This window comes from Sturnira hondurensis, unplaced genomic scaffold, assembly GCF_014824575.4.
Source record: "Sturnira hondurensis isolate 20B ecotype Veracruz unplaced genomic scaffold, ASM1482457v3 Scaffold0003693, whole genome shotgun sequence".
NCBI classification, from domain to species: domain Eukaryota; kingdom Metazoa; phylum Chordata; class Mammalia; order Chiroptera; family Phyllostomidae; genus Sturnira; species Sturnira hondurensis.
This window is the reverse complement of record NW_028076324.1, coordinates 2,859,362-2,877,463: the sequence shown is the minus strand read 5'-3', so window position 1 is coordinate 2,877,463 and position 18,102 is coordinate 2,859,362. Positions and strand designations below refer to the sequence as shown.

The window sequence follows — 18,102 nt, the reverse complement described above, 5'->3', positions numbered from 1 at the left end:
ACCCTTCAATGCTAAACTGCTGTAATAAATAGACCCAAACACACAATGGCTTAAATATAAGGTACACTTAGTCCTCACTCGTACATCAGCCCAGGCCTAGGTTCTTGTTGCAGGGAACCTCTGCTTTATGCAGTTGTTTGGAAACAAGGCTGGCAAAATCTCTATCTTCACCATGGAGCTTTCAAGGTTCACTGTGGCATTGGTGGATTCCTTCTCTGCAGTAGAAAGAGAACTCTGAGAAGGTATAGCTGCTCATTTAAAATCACCCTCCCCCCCCACCCAGTAATGGCAAACTCCACTTCCGCTCACACTCCAGTGTAGAATTTGATCTCCTGGCTCATCTAACCACAAGAGAGTCTGGGAAATGCAGCCCAGCTGTGTGCCCAGGGAAAAAGTAGATTCCTGTGGACAGTTAATATCTATCGCAACATGCAATCTAAACTGCTTCACTCAGGGCAGAATGATTTACTATCTGCCGATATTGTGTTACTTCGGTAGGAACTTTTCAAGTAACACAAGTAGCCAGATCCCTTACTTTTAAAATTCTGGGGGAAAAAATCAATGGTTCTTGAATAGTTCAAGGGCTCTTAAGAAGTTTTAGAATTCTGATCAATAGTGACAGCAAGTCTAAACTCTTTATATCCCAAAATAGTGAGACTGTCTTAAAATATCTGGCTGGTTTCTGTTAGTGTGGTCATTTTAGCACAATAGGTGCCCCCGCCCAGTGCCCACCACCCACAGCTCCAGTAGTATCTGGGGAGTCCCAACTGCTGGGACCTGTGACCACAGTGGTATTTGATTCTCAGCATTTTCCTCATTCCTCCAGGAATCACTCTCAGATGGTCCTTGAACCACTGAAACCTGCTTCCAATGGAGACTTAGAAATTTCCTTCTGTAGGAGTTCTCAAAAAAAGAAAGAAAAAAAGGCTCCTTTTCTGGATTGCTTAAGGTCAAAACAGCATCCCTGAAGTTATTATAACTAATTCTGTAATTTTTTTCAGGATAATCTAGTTATTCTGAATATGACATCCACTTATAAAACATTTTAATTCCAAGAATACATTGAAAGGTAAGAGCATGGGCAACACTTAAGATATTTAACACTTAAGAAGCAACCACATTTTAGATTCCAGGAGGCTGAAACCCTAAAGACAAGTTGTCAAGGCCAAATCTACATGGTTTTGAAATAAAACCATAAGAAAAAGTACATGCATAATTAGAAAAATAACAAAAAATAATGTTTTATTTAAAATATAACTGTAAAACAGCCTGGGGTAGTGGTGAAGAGACAGTTCCATGGATTCCCTCCCTAGAGCTAGGAGAGCTTGAACCAGGAACCCTGTACAGGGCGCTCCTTGCCCTGTGTCACAGGAGACACTGACTTCTTAGGAAGCCTGGAGGTCCTCAGGATTGGATCAGTTTAGGACTCTGGAAGACGTTCTGTACCATAGAGAAGGTTTACTTGCCATATAGACCATCATAAAGAGATGCAATATAGTACTGCCTTTTAGCCAATTAAAATATTTAAATATATAATAATTAATATTCAATGAGCACTCACTGTTTACATGATATTGTTTTAAATCTTGCATATGAGATTATCTCATTTAATGTAGCAACCCTGTGAAAATAGATTTTATAATCTCCACTTTGTAGATAAGCAAACTGTGGCAGGAGAGTTTAATTAAGTTTCTTGCGATAGTTTTTATATCAAGGAAGCAGTAGAACTGGAATCCTTGTGCAAGCAGCTTGATAAAAGACCTCGTACGTCTAATCACTAGAGTATCTTCTATCTGTGGGTTTGTCTGTTAATCTCTTCAACCATGTCCATCTTTTCCTGTTAAGTAAAAAAAAAAAAGAACTCCAGCATGATTAAGCCAGTGTAGTTTGCTAGTGTCTTCAGGCCTCCTGGGCACTGCTTCAATTTTTTTAATGCACTATTGACATTTGGGGGGAATATATTTATGAACAAGAAAAATACCTTAGCTTTCTTGAGGTCTGTGGCTTTTTTTGTGGAGCAAATATTCCAGAACTAAAATAAGAATAAGAAAATATTAATATATAGTGAATATAACTGATAGTAAACCCGTATTATCAATAAAATGGGTATAAACATAAACTTATACTTCATAGAACAAATAGAACTCATAAGCATTTCTGTATAGTCTGTTTTACAGGGTTCCTATTTATTAGAACATATGTTTTATGATTGAGTACAGTTGCCCTATTTGAGCAGATTTCAGGTTTTTTGCACAATTTTTTGAGCTGTTTATCTTCTATGAGATGTAGAGATTAAAGTTACCTTTTTGAAATATGGGTAGAAAGAATATTAAAAATGAAAGAAAAGAGCAAATGGCTGATAAACAGGAATAAATGGTCAACCTCATTAGTAATTATAATGATGCAAATGAAAGCCAAAATAAAATGTAACATTTTAGCTATCAGATCAAGGTAGGTTTAGTGTAAATACTCATGACTGGCCAGAATGTGGGGAAAAGGGATCGTCAAATACTGCTGTGTACGTGTACGCAAGCCACTGCTTCAGTATGAAAACCACATTACTAAACCTTCACTGACACCATAAGCTTCTGCCCCCATTTGACACACAGAGTAAAGCCCTGAAAACACTGGGGAGCTGACCAAAGTCTCCAGTGAAAACACGCCATGGAGAGGAGCAAGTTGAGGGTCATACTAGAGGTCTTGTTTGCTCTGTTGGGAAAGAGTTTACTGTTCATCCCACGCCCCGGCCCTAGGTCTTCATTCTCTTCTTACCTATCTCAGAGCCAATTTTGGGACCACCTGTGGGTCTCTCTCTGATCCTGCAGCTAGAACAGTGAATGGCTGTAAATTCAGAGATAAGATTGTTCTGGTTTTAAATGACCTGTCTTACCACTGGGACAGTTCATGAGTCTCTCAGCATTCCAAACCACTCCTCCCTCTGAGGCTCTACCTGACGAGCAGGGTGACTCTGTTTCTAATGATTAAATAGTTTATCTTTGTCCCTTCTGCTCGATTCAGTCGCTTCCTCAGCAGGAAGGGAGGCACCCTCCCTTCTTAATGCCAGGCCTCCACACCTGGTGCAGTTATGCTGTTTCCTGTTGCCAGTGACCAACCTGGACAGCCCCTGCTTCCTCTCCGAGCGCCCGGACTTGGTCACTAAGGAGCCCTCATTTCAGTAAGAGTATTAAAATGTATTTCACTTTATCCACTCACCAAGAGCTTCTGTTCTTACCATGATGAGGTTAGTTTGGCAAAAATTCAGAAGTTTGTAAAAGTGGAAGATAAACGTGGCCTTCTCTGGCTTTGCACTCTCCTCTGGAGTGTTATCAACAATTTCATACCCTTGAAGCCATGGCATGTGGGTAGAGGTCCCATGACCAAAACAGTCTTTGAAGAATTCTAGAGCCGAATTAGGTTTCAACCATCTTTGTTGAGGTATAAGTCACAAAATTGTAGGACAAGTATTTCCACTGTTTGTTCCCTTTTGGTGTCCAAACTTTCCTTCCTCACAGATTTTTCTTGTTTTCCCCTCACTGCTCACTCTATTAAAGGCATAGCTGTGGGTTGCATCTAACCCAGCCAGTCTGTCGTCATGATCTCGTGCATAGATTCAGTGGAGTCCTTCACTGTCATAGTAAAAACCTTGGCACACTGGTTTGGGCAGAGAAGTTAATGAGTAATGACCACTGACGCAGACCAAATATCAAATGCAATTAATAAGTTTAACAAACATAGGAGTAGTTAAAGTGGAGGGTGATTCCTCAGTGTATTGCGGGAAGGGCGTGCTCCAGTCTGGAGGCCAGGAAGTTGTTCTGATCATTGTTAACTGCATAGACATTTCTATACAATTATTTATTTGTAAACATAATATGGAAATCTGTGCTCATTTGGTCACAACCATCCTTAACCATTAAAAGAGAATTTGGAAAGAATAACAGAGAAGAGTGAAGCCTGGTTTAATGCAGATTATTAAATGTCAGAATTCCCATAAAACATCCCATAAAAATCAAGCATGCTTTTTATATACCTAATTGCTAAAAACTGTGGGAAGGACCAAGTAGTCGTCAGAGGAAAAAGAATTTGCCTATAATCCTGCCTTCTACCTGCCCACATACTCAGCTACTGAAGTCTTGGTGCTTTGGGGGCATTTGTGCCTCTGGTCACTTGGTGGCATTTTGTGGAAGATCCTGTGAAAGCCTTATTTACTCTGAGTTGAATATATTAGAGTCTGAAAAAAATCCTTGAAGATTATAAAAAAAATTTTTTTTAGCATGTCTTAAGTAATCAGCCCAGGGACATACTCACGTGAGCTATAACTTTTATCTAAAACAATCTAATTAGCTTGCAGACTAAGGTGGAACTGCTAAAGTTACCACTTTAAGGAACAAATTCAAGTTAATGAAACATATGTTGAGCATTTACAGAAAGGAAATGGGGAAATAAAAGCAACTAAGCAAAGTTTCTACCACAGAGCTATAGATCAATATGGTGGAATGTAATTGGACTAGAATATCATGACAGACCAGAAATTTTGGGCAAAAATCATTGATCACCTTCCTTCATCTCCAGGCAAAAAATAAAATCACATGGTACTACCTGTGTAACTATGGCCTATCTGAGTGAGGCACAGGGCCTTCCATACCTTGCAACTGCTATGTTCCAGGCATTGTGATGAACTATTGGCTCTATGGTATCACATTTAACTTTCACAAGTCCCTGTGATAGACGTCAACTTAAAAATCTTCAACTTAGAGTTGAACAACTAATATCAAACAGGCTTTCTCACTTGAAAAATGTGGTGTGAATTAGCACTAGTAATAAAAAGCGACTTTATTTTGCTATACTTTAGTGTATGTCATGCAATGGACGAAGCAACATACCAGGACGTCAGTTGGTCAGATAACAACTGTTATGAATGTGTGAGCAGCCTTTCTTGCTGAGTGCTGGCAAAGTTCTGTATGGGGTTCATTTTGTTGTCTATAGCTTGAAATCATTAGGAAGACTGACTAAAAGCAGTAAGTAGAAAAGATGAACTAGTTTCAAATTGACCTTTCAAGGAATGGACAAAAGATTTAGGGTTTCCTAGCCTGGGGGATAGAAACAATACTAGGAAATGAATAGTTCTGGGAATTTATCATGCATGGATATTGCCTAGGGACTTTGTTCCTGTGCAGGTTATGCCAGAGGGTCTGGGGTGTGTTCTAACGTTCTACTCTAGGAATTCTGATTCCGGTCCTCGGCCCTCAGTTGGAAGAGCCAGCTCCCAGGTTGCGTGGTGATGATCTTTGAGTGGCTAGGAAGCTCGTCTCCGCCTAAGCCATGCCTGAACTTCTCGGGAGGTGGATTTTGATGGAATATTATTAGGAGCAGTTTTCTGAGAATTAACTGTTAATTCTTAAAGTTACCTTCCTGGGAAGATTTTATTTATAGAAGATGTAATAGTTTTATGGAAGCCTAGGCCACACTTTATGTCAGGTCAGACTTCAAACTTTGTGTGCAATGGCAAATGTGCGACTGAGGGGGAAAGCCGCCTCTGGTACCATGTTCTGTTTTGTGGGAACATCACATAATGTGGAAGTTCCCCTGTCAGTTCCGTCAACCGTCTGCACAACATAGATTCCCAGTAGTTCTCCTTTTTACCTCGTGGTAGAGAAGTGATGGTCAAAAGCAGAAAGATGTGTAGAGAATTTTTTAAAAAGATTTTTATTTATTTATCTTTAGAGGGGAAAGGAAGGAGAGAAGGAGAGAAATATCAATGTATGGTTGCCTCTCGTGAGCCCCCTCCTGGGAACTGGCCTGCAACCCAGGCATGTGCCGTGACTGGGAATCTCACCGCAATCGTGTGGTTCGCAGGCCCGCACTCAATCCACTGAGCTACACCAGCCAAGGGGTGTGTAGAGAATTTTTTTATGGTAAAGAAAATTTGAGGAATTCAGATTTCTGCTTTTTCGCACTTATGCTAACCTCAAAGATCAGGCAAAGGTCAGTATCCTTAGATTTTCATTTTATTTTCCTAAGATGAATTTCTTTAGCATTTCTGTATAGTCTGTTTTACAGGGTTCCTATTTATTAGAAAATATGTTTTATGATTGAGTACAGTTGCCCCATTTGAGCAGATTTCAGGTTTTTTGCACAATTTTTTTGAGCTGTTTATCTTCTATGAGATGTAGAGATTAAAGTTACCTTTTTGAAATATGGGTAGAAAGAATATTAAAGGTGAAAGAAAAAGCGTGGCAATGGCAATTATGTTTTATTTTTCTAAATCACTTCCTTATTTCTTCTATAATTACATATGTAATTTTCAGTCATTTATTTTTTTATAATGACCTCATCAGTCTATGGCCATTTGGTCTTATTATCCTGAGTGCTTATAAAAAACATGTCTCTGTTTTGAGGGTAGAATTTCTCCCTCTATTGATATTGTGTTCTAAATCCACAGTTATGGCAGACATAATAAGCCTGTTACTAACTAGACGTGTTCTATTTTGAGGAGAGCCATTTTACAATTCCTCAAGTAAACTTGCAAATTGGTGGGACTAGAAAAAGTCTGAAAAAAACCTGTCTTTTTAAAATGTAAGTTACTTATTTTTAAGCACAAATAAAAGATTTCTCACGGCATTTAATAAAGTGACATTTCTTCAGAGACTCCTTTCTCATTGTCACAATCCTTTGTTTTGTTGCTCCTCTTAAATCCTTTTACACTAAAAGGATTTAGTGTAAGTTCCTGTGAATGTGGAAATTAAATTGCAAGGCTTCAAATAACCAAATGAATTCCAGCAACAAATTGGTCCTGTGTCATTATACCAGCAAAACTCTCCGAAGTTGGAGAGGGTTGGGCCGACCCCTACCCCTGAGCCAGGGTTCCTCCCGTGGGTGTTGCACATTTCTAGAGAGTGTTGTTAACTGTAGATCTTAAATAACTCCACCTTTGTAAATCCTTTTGAACTAGAATTAGCAACAGCCCACAGTGTGCCAAGGTAGGCAGACCAAGGTGGGAGTCTGTATCAGATTGTGAAATTCTATTGCAAAACCCATGTTTTCACAAGAAGGAGCAGGTGGATAAATAGATAAATGAGTCACTAAAACAAGACTTTGAGATATTGCTTTTAAAGTAAAAATGTTGAACTTTATATTTTTATAAAATGAATAGCAAATAGTAGTGCTTATTATAGGACAGGCCCTATTTTCTATACTTTATGTAAATTAGATCGTTCAAAACTCACAGTAGTGACTATGTATACTCTAGTTCACAGAAGAAAAACATTGTTTTTCTGCTACACAGCAGCTACCCCTCCGAAGCTAACTAGCTCCTTGTGGTGGGTGGGTTGAGGGTGTGAGCTCAGTGAGTATGGCACCCAGAGTCCAACACCGCTGTGCTGTGATCCCTCTTGGTAAACTGGATTAAGAGGACATTTTTTAAACAGCTAAACATTATGAGGAACATTCTGGTAAAATGGTGGTCCTCCCATTGGTTCTATATGTTTCAATTGACTGCATTTAAAACAATATTTTATTTGGCACTTAATTAGTACCAAACTAAGGTGAATTCACCCATATAAAACCTTTTGAATTAGCACACACTATATTTTAGGAAAGAAAACGAATGGGCATTAAAAAACCCAAACTTCCTTCTTAAGTAAGAGGCCTTAGCCAGAGACCTGGAATTTAAATCTGAGAAGTCCCTGTGTGTGTAGAGATAGATAAGGAGGGAGGGAGGCAGAGACACTGAGAGAATGAATTTAATCCCAAAGAAGGAATAAGGTCACCCAGGCAAAGTGTGCACAGAAAAGCAGAGGGCCGGGGACCCTTCTGGAGCTCTCCAGCGTACTCACGGGTACGGTCAAGGGGAAAGAGCCACCAAAGGACAGAAGGGGCTGCTGGTTAAGATCTGTTTGCCTGGAGTCGGCAGACGAAAGCCTCCTTAGAGTGAGCTGTGGAGCAAATGGAAAAGTGAGGAGTAGAGACCATGACTATGCTAATTCTTCTGAGTACTTTTTGTTGCCAAGAGAAATGGTGTGGTAGCTGGAGAAAGATGTGAGACCAAGAAAGAATATTTTCAGATGAGTGATACGGACACACGTTCATATCTCAAAGAGAGCAATTCACATTCGATTCTCCACTTGATAACAGTGACCACTCTAAGTCTGTTGAAATGCTTTTATCCTTAATTTCCATGACCCACCATTTAGCTTGTTTCTTTTTTTTTACTCTCACCTGCTCCTCTTTCTCTTCCTTGCTCTCTCTTTATTGAACACAGTGGGGTGACATTGGTTAATAAAATGATATAGGTTTCAAATGTACAATTTTATAATACGTAATCTCTATATTATATTATGTGTTCACCACTCAAAGCCAAATTTCCTTCCATCACCATTTATCTCCCCTTTACCCTCTTCTACCGGCCCTACCCCCTTTTCCCTCTGGTGATCACCACACTGTGTTGTCTGTCTCAATCCCTTCCCCTTTTCTGTGTACCTTTCTCTGTCTTGATCCCTTCACCTTTTCTCTCTTTTGCTTGGCTACTCTTCTCTACCAGAGAGGGCTGCCCTATGCAGTTCTGTAAGCTATACACTGCACAAACTTTAGGGGTGCTGTCTATACAAGCTACCGCATGAGCAGTATCCCCAGACTCACACCATGCACACTCGGTATATTGGCACAGTTCTCTGTGTTGACCCTTATTATTACCAGCGTTAGAACACATTTTTATCTGAAGCACATAGAAACATTATTCGTTGGTGTGTGGGCTTAAGGTAACAAGTATGGTTAATCAATACTGAAGCTGAACCCGATTAGCAATACTCCTTACCTGTGAAGGGAAAGTGTGTCGTGAGATCCCGTAGAAAATATTTGATTTCTGAACATTTTTCATTCCAACTACAATCATTATCACAAAACTTGAAAAAGAGCTCTTGGCCCCCCACCCCCATTTAACCTGCTTTTTCAAAGCAGCCAACTGAGGTAGAGATAGTAATTCTCTACATTTACTATCAAAGTCAGACTTTACTATTAAAGTCAGTTGAGCTGCTTGAACCTGAGTCTTGCTTGGCCTCGCACTTTCTTCCCTGAACGAGATGAGTTTCAACACCTGCCCCAGCTTTTCTACAAACTACTTGACCCTGGGCTACATGAAGTCACCCAGCCACTGGGCCTGGCTGGCATCTATGCAGGCACTGGGAGTTCAGGCCGCCAGGTCTCTATGTCCCACTCCACCAGCATGCAGGACAGCTGGGGTCTGAGGGCTTGGCTTCGGGGATGGCTGGGGTCTGGTGGGCATAGGGGACATCCACAGCAAAAAGGAAACTATGCAATGTCCACCTGGATGTCCACCTGGCATCCTGCCTGCTGAAAGTGAGAGGCTAATAATAGGAGACTGGAGAGCAAACCCTGGGAACACCTGGAAAAGAAGGAACCCCAGGTCAGAAGCTGAAGGCATTATTTCAAGACCACCAAGGACCTGAGGGCTCAGATCTTTGCAAGTTCTGTGGACAATGCCCCCATCATTCTGCAGATTGACAGTGCCTGTCTTGCTGCTGATTATTTCAGAGTTAAATATGAGACAGAGCTGGCCGTGTGCCATTCTGAGCAGAGTGACATCAGTGAGCTCTGACAGGTACCCATTATCACTTGGCTGCAGCTGGAGACAGAGACTGAGGCTCTGAAAGGAGCTGCTCTTTGTGAAAACCCATGAGGAGGAAGTAAGTGGTAGAATAAAACCAGATTGCCAAGTTGGGTTGACTGTGGAGTTGGATGACTCCAAATCTCAGGACCTCGGCAAGATCATGGCAGACAGCTGGGCCTAGGATGACAATCTGGTTCAAAAGAACCAAGAGGATCTAGACAAATACTGGTTCCAGCAGACTGAGGAGAACACCACAGTGACCGCTGAGATAGGAGCTGCTGAGATGACACTCATGAAGCCGACATGTTCAGTCCAGTCCTTAAAGGTCAACCTGGGCTTGATGAGGAATCTGCAGGCCGGTTTGGAGAACAGCCTGAGGGACGTGGAGATGCGCTATGTCAGGCAGATGGAAGAGCCGAATGGGATCCTGCCTCACCTAGAGTCAGAGCCAGCCCAGACCGGGGTAGAGGGGTGGTGCCCAGGAGTGTGAGGTCCTGCTGCACATCAAGATCCAGCCGGAGGCTGAGATCACCACCTACCATCGCCTGCTGGAAGAAGGGGAGGGCTTCGATCTTGGTGATGCTCTGGACAACAGCAACTCTACACAATCCATCCAGAAGACCACCACTCACACAGTGGTGGACAGCAAGGTGGTGTCTGAGGCCAGTGACACCAAAGTTCTGAGGCATGAATGCAGCAGAAGGCTGATAAAAAGTTCAGAGGTCCTTGGAAAAGAAAGAAGAAAGAAAGTCAGTTGGCAAGTTGGGAAAAAACACTGCAGACCACTAAACCATCCTACCTGTTGGAAACATAAGAAGCAACAGTTAAAATTCTACATGTACTGTTGAGGTAAAATCTATTTATTTAAACTAACTCCAACTTTCCTCAATAATTGCAAAATAAAATTTCTGTTCGTAAGTCTCCTAACTATAAAGAACCCACATATCTATCAACAGGTGAATGTATATATAATTGATGAGTTTAACCTTACAGTGAAATAGTATTCACAAAAAAACAAAATAAGTTATTGATACACACTACCACACGAATGAATCTCAAAATAATTATCCTGAGTGAAAGAAGTCAGACAAAAGTTTTCACTGTATGATTACATTTATACAAACTTCCAGAAAAGGCGCACAGAGCTACTGTGACTCAAAGCAGCAGACGGGTGATGGGCTAGGAGGAGGGAGAAGGCAAAAGGAAGGGATGACAAAGGGACATGAGGAAACCTAGGGTGACGGACATGTTCATTATGTTAATTGTGGTTGTGGTTTCACAGTGTACACGTATGTCAAAACTTTTATTGTATGTTGGTAATACCTCAATTTCTGCATGTCTAAAATTAATTCATGAAGCCTTTGATCTAATATCAGAAAGTGAAACTGTGCAAGAGGAAACCTGTGGCAGGATAGCAGTGAAAATGTCATTAGAATGTTACAACAAGATTCATAAAACCAAGTGACACTTGAAAAGTGCAACTTCTTTCACGTTCTGGTTGCATTTTCAGCTCTACCTTTAAAGCAACGTGTATGTCCTGTGCTTGCTTCTTTAACAGAAACAACATCACAGTATTTGATTCATTGCTGCTCTGTGACACTTTGAACTAGCTCGGGTTCAGAAGTTCAGACCTCAACATACATAACAAAACTGCATTCCAAATCCATCCTTGACAACATTTAGGAACGGCGGCCTTGTGCTTTTTATGGCTGTGTCAACTAGCTTATCTCTGATGAAGGTTCACTCTGCATGTCCTGTGGCTGATGAACAGCACCCTGCAAGCACACTGCCTTTGAGAAACGTTTAAGGAGATGGTAAAACAGCAACTACCTTAGGGAATAAGAAGCAGCAATGCCTGGTGCAACTATTTGTTGCCTTTATTTCAGCTCCTAATACAACTGTGTACCCTGTGCAGACATCATGGCTGCTTGTTAACTGATGTTGCCAAACTTAATTAAATTACACATTTTAATTAACTTCAAAACAAAACAAGATGAGAGCCACCTGTTACAGTACTTTGAGATCACTGGGTGGACGCACAATGTGCAAACTATCATTCTCAGGCTTTAAACTGCTCTTGAGAAAACATAGTTTATAAATTGAGACCTGGCAGGCACCCAGGGGGTGGTTAAGATCTGTGTTTATGGCTGAATGTTGGCACAACACACTCAGCTGATTGGTGGTATTCTGGGACAAGTTAGCTGGGCGGAGATGAGCGTGCCTCGGCAGAATAGTTGAGTATTACTAGCATGACATTTGGTAGTAATAACATTAAAGTAATCAGGGATCATTCTTTCTTGACTCAGAAATCATGAATTTCACAAAATGTGAAAACTGGTTATTTTAATAAATTGATTAAAAAGCAAAATATACAAATGGCTCTAGTTAAAAGTCTTACTGTTGATTAGATGGAGAATCCACAATTATGAGAAACAAGCTCGATAGCAATAGTTACTACTGTAAATTGCATTTTCCTTGTCGTTTAATGGGGCTGGGGGAATGGGGCCAGGAGGTAGGGGAGAAAAATGTTGAACTGCCACAATACTGCTTTTTCCCCCAGGCCATGAAATGAATCATGTTTCTGATTAGTTTTTTGTGTATATGTAGGAAATTAAACAAATTCTAACATTGCTTGACTTCTGTTGTTGAGTACATGATGATGCAAGGAAATAAAGCAGTACCGAAGATTTTTATTTCTGGTTTTCTTTTCTGAGGTTGTAGGGCAAGAAGATCTAGGCATTCCATCAGATCAAAATGAAAAGGAGTTAACTTTTAATGTTCTTAAAAGCGGTGACTGTTGATAGGGAAATGCATACTAATTTGCAATGAAGACAAATAATAATCTCTAAATTCCACTTAAGCAATTTAAACCTCTTCAGCCACTTGGAGGTCTTTAAAAGTGTAGAATATATACTCCTAAAGATCTAGACTGAAAAACTGAGAATTAGATGGTAACTTTCAGGATTTAAATATGATTCTTTTTTATAGCATTGACTTCTCTTGACAGAAAGTCACAGAGACAGAAAACCTTGCATATCAATCACTCTTGGCTGCCTCTCTGGGCTGTAACTTACCTGCCCTGAATTCTGGACAGTGCAGTAGTTAGAGGTCATGGAAGGAATGAACCGAGCTAAGACTAGTGAGTTATTTCACAAAGCTGTCTGATGATTATTTCAGCGTATTTTCTAGATCAATTTTTAAACAAACACAAATTATTCATTCGCATAGCAATTATTGGGTTCCGTCTGCTTATTGTTTAATAAAATTGTTTACATTTTGTGTTTGTTTTAGGACTCATGCCAGTTGCTCAACAGCCCGTTTACTGTGCTTCTAAGCATGGCATAATTGGATTCACGCGCTCCACAGCGGTGAGACTATAACACCCAGTATCTCTTTTCCTTTCTGCATGCATATGTACCATGAGTTGTATCCAGAGGAATAAATAAATTTCTCTATCAAGAGGAATAAATTCCGAATTCAACACATCTGAGTAAAAGATAGAAAAATATTATACTTCCATTTCTTATGCAAAAAAATAGTGTCAGATCACATGAAAAAGGACCCATAAAAATAAATAATTTTAAAATGAGGTCGGGTCTAGATGCAGATGTGTTATTGAAAAATAGCCTCAGGCTAAATAATGGGAAGAAAGTCTTTAATTTTAAAATTTACTCCAAATCTAAAAAGTATGGGCTTCAGCCTCCCTTAAGTAGAATTTTCAGTGCACTCAGTAATGAGCTTAGACTTTATTAACAATGAAACCATCGATGGTTTTTTTACATGCAGAGTGGTAAGATCAGATTTCCATGTCAGTGAGACCATTTCCATCTCAGTGAGCTGCTACTTAGAGAGTGTGTTGAGAGAACAAGTGTAGGAGAGTCGAGGATATTGGGAGGTCCCTGCTGTGGTGAGTCTAAACAAGAGAGAGAGAGAGACCAGACAGATGGAGAGAAAAATATTAACACAAGGAAACTCAGGTTAAAGAAAACACATTTGTGACCAGTAAATGTCTGACCTGAAAAGGAAGATAAGCAGCTCTCACAATCTTCATTTAAATTGATTGGAAATTTTAAACTGATTTCCGAGGACTTAATCTTTAATTCAAGATTTAATGAATACATAAAGGTATTAGAAAACAAAATAAATCTCAAAGGCCAGAAATTTCCTATTTACGGTTATTAGACTGGAAATTTGTACAATCAATCGCTATTTCTGGTACTTACGTTCGATACAATCACTTGCAAACACTGAATTAGACAAGTTCCTTCAAGCCACTGGGCACAGCATTTTGATCAGTCAGTCAATACATATGCGAATTTCTGTTTAAAGTTTTCCTTGAGTTTCCATTTAACAATACTGTGTTTAACCATACGTGTGTTGACATTGAACTCATAGCCAACAGCACTCACATCTCAGGTTTGTATTTTCCCTGTAAGGCACATCACAGCCGTCTTAGGAACATTAGACAGCATTTCAACATTATGCTCAGGGAGGGGGAGCATTTTAAATAACAAAATCACAAACAAAAAGCACAAAAATGAGAAAAACATGCACTAAATATACCGTGAAAAGGACACTTGTTTGTAGTTAGAAGAGCCGACACGAGAAAACAGGGTGTTATTTCGTTTGATCTCAGCTGGAACGTCAGCATTGGGCTACTCACATTTCTCACTGTTCCTTGCCTGTCCACAGATGTCCCGGAAAGCTCTGCACCTATTGATTTTGGGGGGTTACAAATAAATTCTAGTAAGTAAACAAAGAGAATCCTCAAATAGTTGAGTATGTTTTATTTTACAAATAGTTCAAATAAAATCAATGGGTTGAAAATTAAGCCAAAGATTATTAGTCTGAAGATACTCAAAGTGCCTTCCAGATAATTAAGAGTATCTTTACAATCAAGGTCCTAAAACTTTCCATTAGCAATATCTTTTAAGTAAACATTCTCTTACACAACCCTCATTTTTGAAAGAAAACTTGCGATATTAATTCTAAGCCTCAGCTTCTTACTTTCAGGTTCTCCCAGAGTTCAATAGATAAGAGCAGCTAAGATAATTGTTTTCATGAGTTGTCTAGTAATATTGATTTTTAAAAAATTAATTAGGTGAGGCTTTCAGGAGTTAGTTCAGCACTTTTGATACAAATTCTTTTACTTTCTGCTACCAGCCAACTGTAATATTATCATTATTAGGAGGCCAGAAGGATGTCTGATCGGTATTTTTCACATCAGAGTCTTTCAAAGAGCTTTAATTATATTTGTCCTATGCCCTGCATTTCTAAAACTACCCAAACCTTGTATTTTCAATTGCCAGATGGCTGCTAATCTTATGAAAAGTGGTGTGAGAATAAATGCCATTTGCCCAGGCTTTGTTAACACGCCCATCCTCGAAACCATTGAGAAGGAAGAAAACATGGGACCGTATATAGAATATAAGGATCACATCAAGGATCTGATGAAATGCTATGGGATTATGGAGTAAGTAAAACTATACCTACCGTTTTTTATATGATGGAGCAAAGTACTATCTACATATAAGCAATAAAAAGGGAAAAATAAGGTTTTAAATTTGAGAAACAAATGCAAGCTTCAAAGTTTGGGTTTGGCAAACTCTTAAAAGAAAATATTTTTCCCGGGTTTCTGAATGGAATATGCTTCTACATTGTGAATTTTGCTTAAAGATATAGGCAATGTATCATTAAATACCTTCAGCAATAATCAGATACTGTTTAAAAAGGTAATGTTTTCTTACCTTTGTGAGCAATGATTCCCTATCTGCCTGAATTCCAAGCAATATTTACATATGGCCTTTGTGAAATTTCATATGGCCCCTAACTTCGACCATTTTCATAATGAACAATGGATCAACACACAAGTTCGTGAACAATGTCTGAGTTAGAGCAGTGGGGTTTCCCAGTACAAAGTTGTAGCCATCACACAGATGGAATCAGACCGTCTGGGCTCACATCCTGGCTCCACTTCTGACCATGAACTTATCCATTGAGCTCAGTTTTCTCACAGGGACAAGGGGGCTAATACTAAAAGAATCTTTGGGGACTTTTGAAAGTCCACATATAAGTTGATACATGTAAAGTACTTAAAGCAGCAACAGATCAATAACAGAGATTCAATTAATGTTAGCTATAATTCTTATTTCTACTCTAATAACATTTCTATTTGGCAAGTCTATGATATACTGATAGGATAAAGATAAAAAATAATATTTTTGTCAATGTAAATAATAAATATAAATTCCCTATAAATATAAATAATAAATATAAATATATATAAACCCTTCCTGTTCACATGACAGAAGTTTAGGCATGAGAATCTACCCCTGAGTGTATCATATAATTTAGTTAATGATATAATATAATCATATAATTCAGTTACCTAATTGAATAAAAAGAATGGGGGGTAACAATAGCTTCCTGATATACATTTCCTTATTACATTTTAAAAAAAATATTTTATTTATTTATCTTTAGAGAGGAAGGGAAGGAGAGAAGGAGAGAAATATCACTGTATGGTTGCCTCTCGTGAGTCCCCTGCTGGGAACTGGCCCGCAACCCAGGCATGTGCCCTGACTGGGAATCAAACTGCCATCGTGTGGTTCGCAGGCCCGCGCTCAATCCACTGAGCTACACCAGCCAGGGCTCCTTATTACATTTTAAAGGTGGTAGATTATTCAAAAGCAACCCAGAAAGGAAGGAAAAATTATGCCTGTATCTTTTGTTCTAAAACACCCGTGTTTCCTTTGCTTTTAGCCCACCAGAAATTGCCAATGGACTAATAACACTCATCGAAGATGATGCTTTAAATGGAGCTATTATGAAAATCACAATTTCTAAGGGGATTCATTTTCAAGACTACGGTGCAACTCCAGTGCATGTAAAAGCTCAGTGAACGTCTTCTGCATCAGCCATCTCTGCAAATAAGCACAAGTGGCTGATACTCAGACCATATCTTCATTTGAATATAGTTTTTTTAAATAGAATGTTATTATTTGACTGTTGCCTTCATGCATTTAATGTTAATTTTTTTCTATGTAATTAGTCAAGTATACAGATTAAAAAATAGAAACCATCAAAAATATGATGTGGACCAAAGCTAGACTTTGATTCTTACAGTTTGAGTAATGATTAAGACAAAGGATATTCAAGGAATATTCTCCTTTTCAGAAAATGTATTTAAATTTGTGGTTCATAAATATTAATGTTTTTCAGAACATCATTTTAAGGGAGATACTTGAATGTTATTTAAATCAAACCAGATGTAAAAGAAAAAGAAGCACTTCATTTTGTTTCAATATTAGCATTTTAAAAGAGTGAGGCTACTTTCAATGGCAAATCTTTAGTAACGATAACTTTTATTTATAAGCCATTTTTCAGCTGAACATTTCAGCTCTTTAAAAATGTGGCACATTTGGGGGCCAGTGGTTAAGGAATAATTACAGTGTCATATATCCTGAGTGAAAAATTCGATGTATGCAAAATGGCAGAACATAACTGGCTGAGATGTTGATCCACAGTTTGGCTTCCCATCTGAGAAGAACATTTCTTTCCTCTTTGCTTACTTTAAGAACTTTAATTGATTCCAAGAATCTCAAGAATGAAATTTTTAACAGTTACAGCAAAAAGGATAGTTATTGCTCCTAAAATGTTATGGTTAAGATACGCTCATTAAGAAAAAAATGCAAATGTTATTTTTTTTCAGATTACTTCTCTGTTTATTTATACCAGCTTCAAAAGTGTCTAGCTTTTAATGAAACTTTGTTTTCTAATCTACAGAAATTATTTCGTGTCCTACCTATAGCTATGGAGGAGAAGAAACCAATTTTGTCATAGCCTGAATATGTTCAGGGCCATAATCACAAGAGGGAAAAATAACTGTGATTTTTTTTTTCTGTTTTCTGTCAGGTATTTTAAGATACAATCCGCATCAGGCAACCTTCTTTGCAAGCAATAATTAATGCTAATAATGGCAAAAGCACAAAATTTCTATTCAACCATTTCTTCTTATCACTTATATAAAACACAAAATAGAAATATTGTATAAATGATTCACCCTGTCAGCTAACTTTAGAGCTCTCAGCCTGGAACAAAATCCGTCCATGGGAGATGAGTAAATACTTCCTAGAGACACTGAAATGCTGCCACACGTTGCTCTGTTGTAATTCTGCCATAGAGAACAAATTGTTTACTTCTAAGAAGGAATTTGAATATGAGTAACAGTTGTCTCGATCTTTACAGAATGCATTGTTTAAAAACACACCAAGAAATGAACATCAGCGAACATCTCATAAAGTTTTATGATGAGGCACAGACTTGTCTGTCCACTGTGGCAGTCACCAGTTAGTGGATGATATGACCACTATTTGTGCGGGATCACTTATTGTCTATATTTTTCTAATGTAATGTTCAAGCTGTAGCTGAAACTTCATTTATGGATATTTCTTTGTATTGGCAGCCTTCAGTACACTTTC

General features: G+C 38.8%; 1 protein-coding gene across 2 annotated transcripts in view; it reads left to right on the top strand.

Annotated features, from left to right (window-relative positions):
• HPGD (15-hydroxyprostaglandin dehydrogenase) overlaps nucleotides 1-17,880 on the top strand; it is a 29,486-nt gene extending 11,606 nt beyond the window's left edge. For both annotated transcript variants that reach the window (XM_037042162.1, XM_037042163.1), the window contains exons 5-7: nucleotides 12,914-12,990; nucleotides 14,932-15,095; nucleotides 16,385-17,880. In XM_037042162.1, coding sequence (XP_036898057.1) covers nucleotides 12,914-12,990; nucleotides 14,932-15,095; nucleotides 16,385-16,523 — 380 coding nt within the window. In that variant the 3' untranslated portion in view covers nucleotides 16,524-17,880. The remainder of the gene's footprint in view (nucleotides 1-12,913; nucleotides 12,991-14,931; nucleotides 15,096-16,384) is intronic.
• Nucleotides 17,881-18,102: the final 222 nt, after the last annotated feature.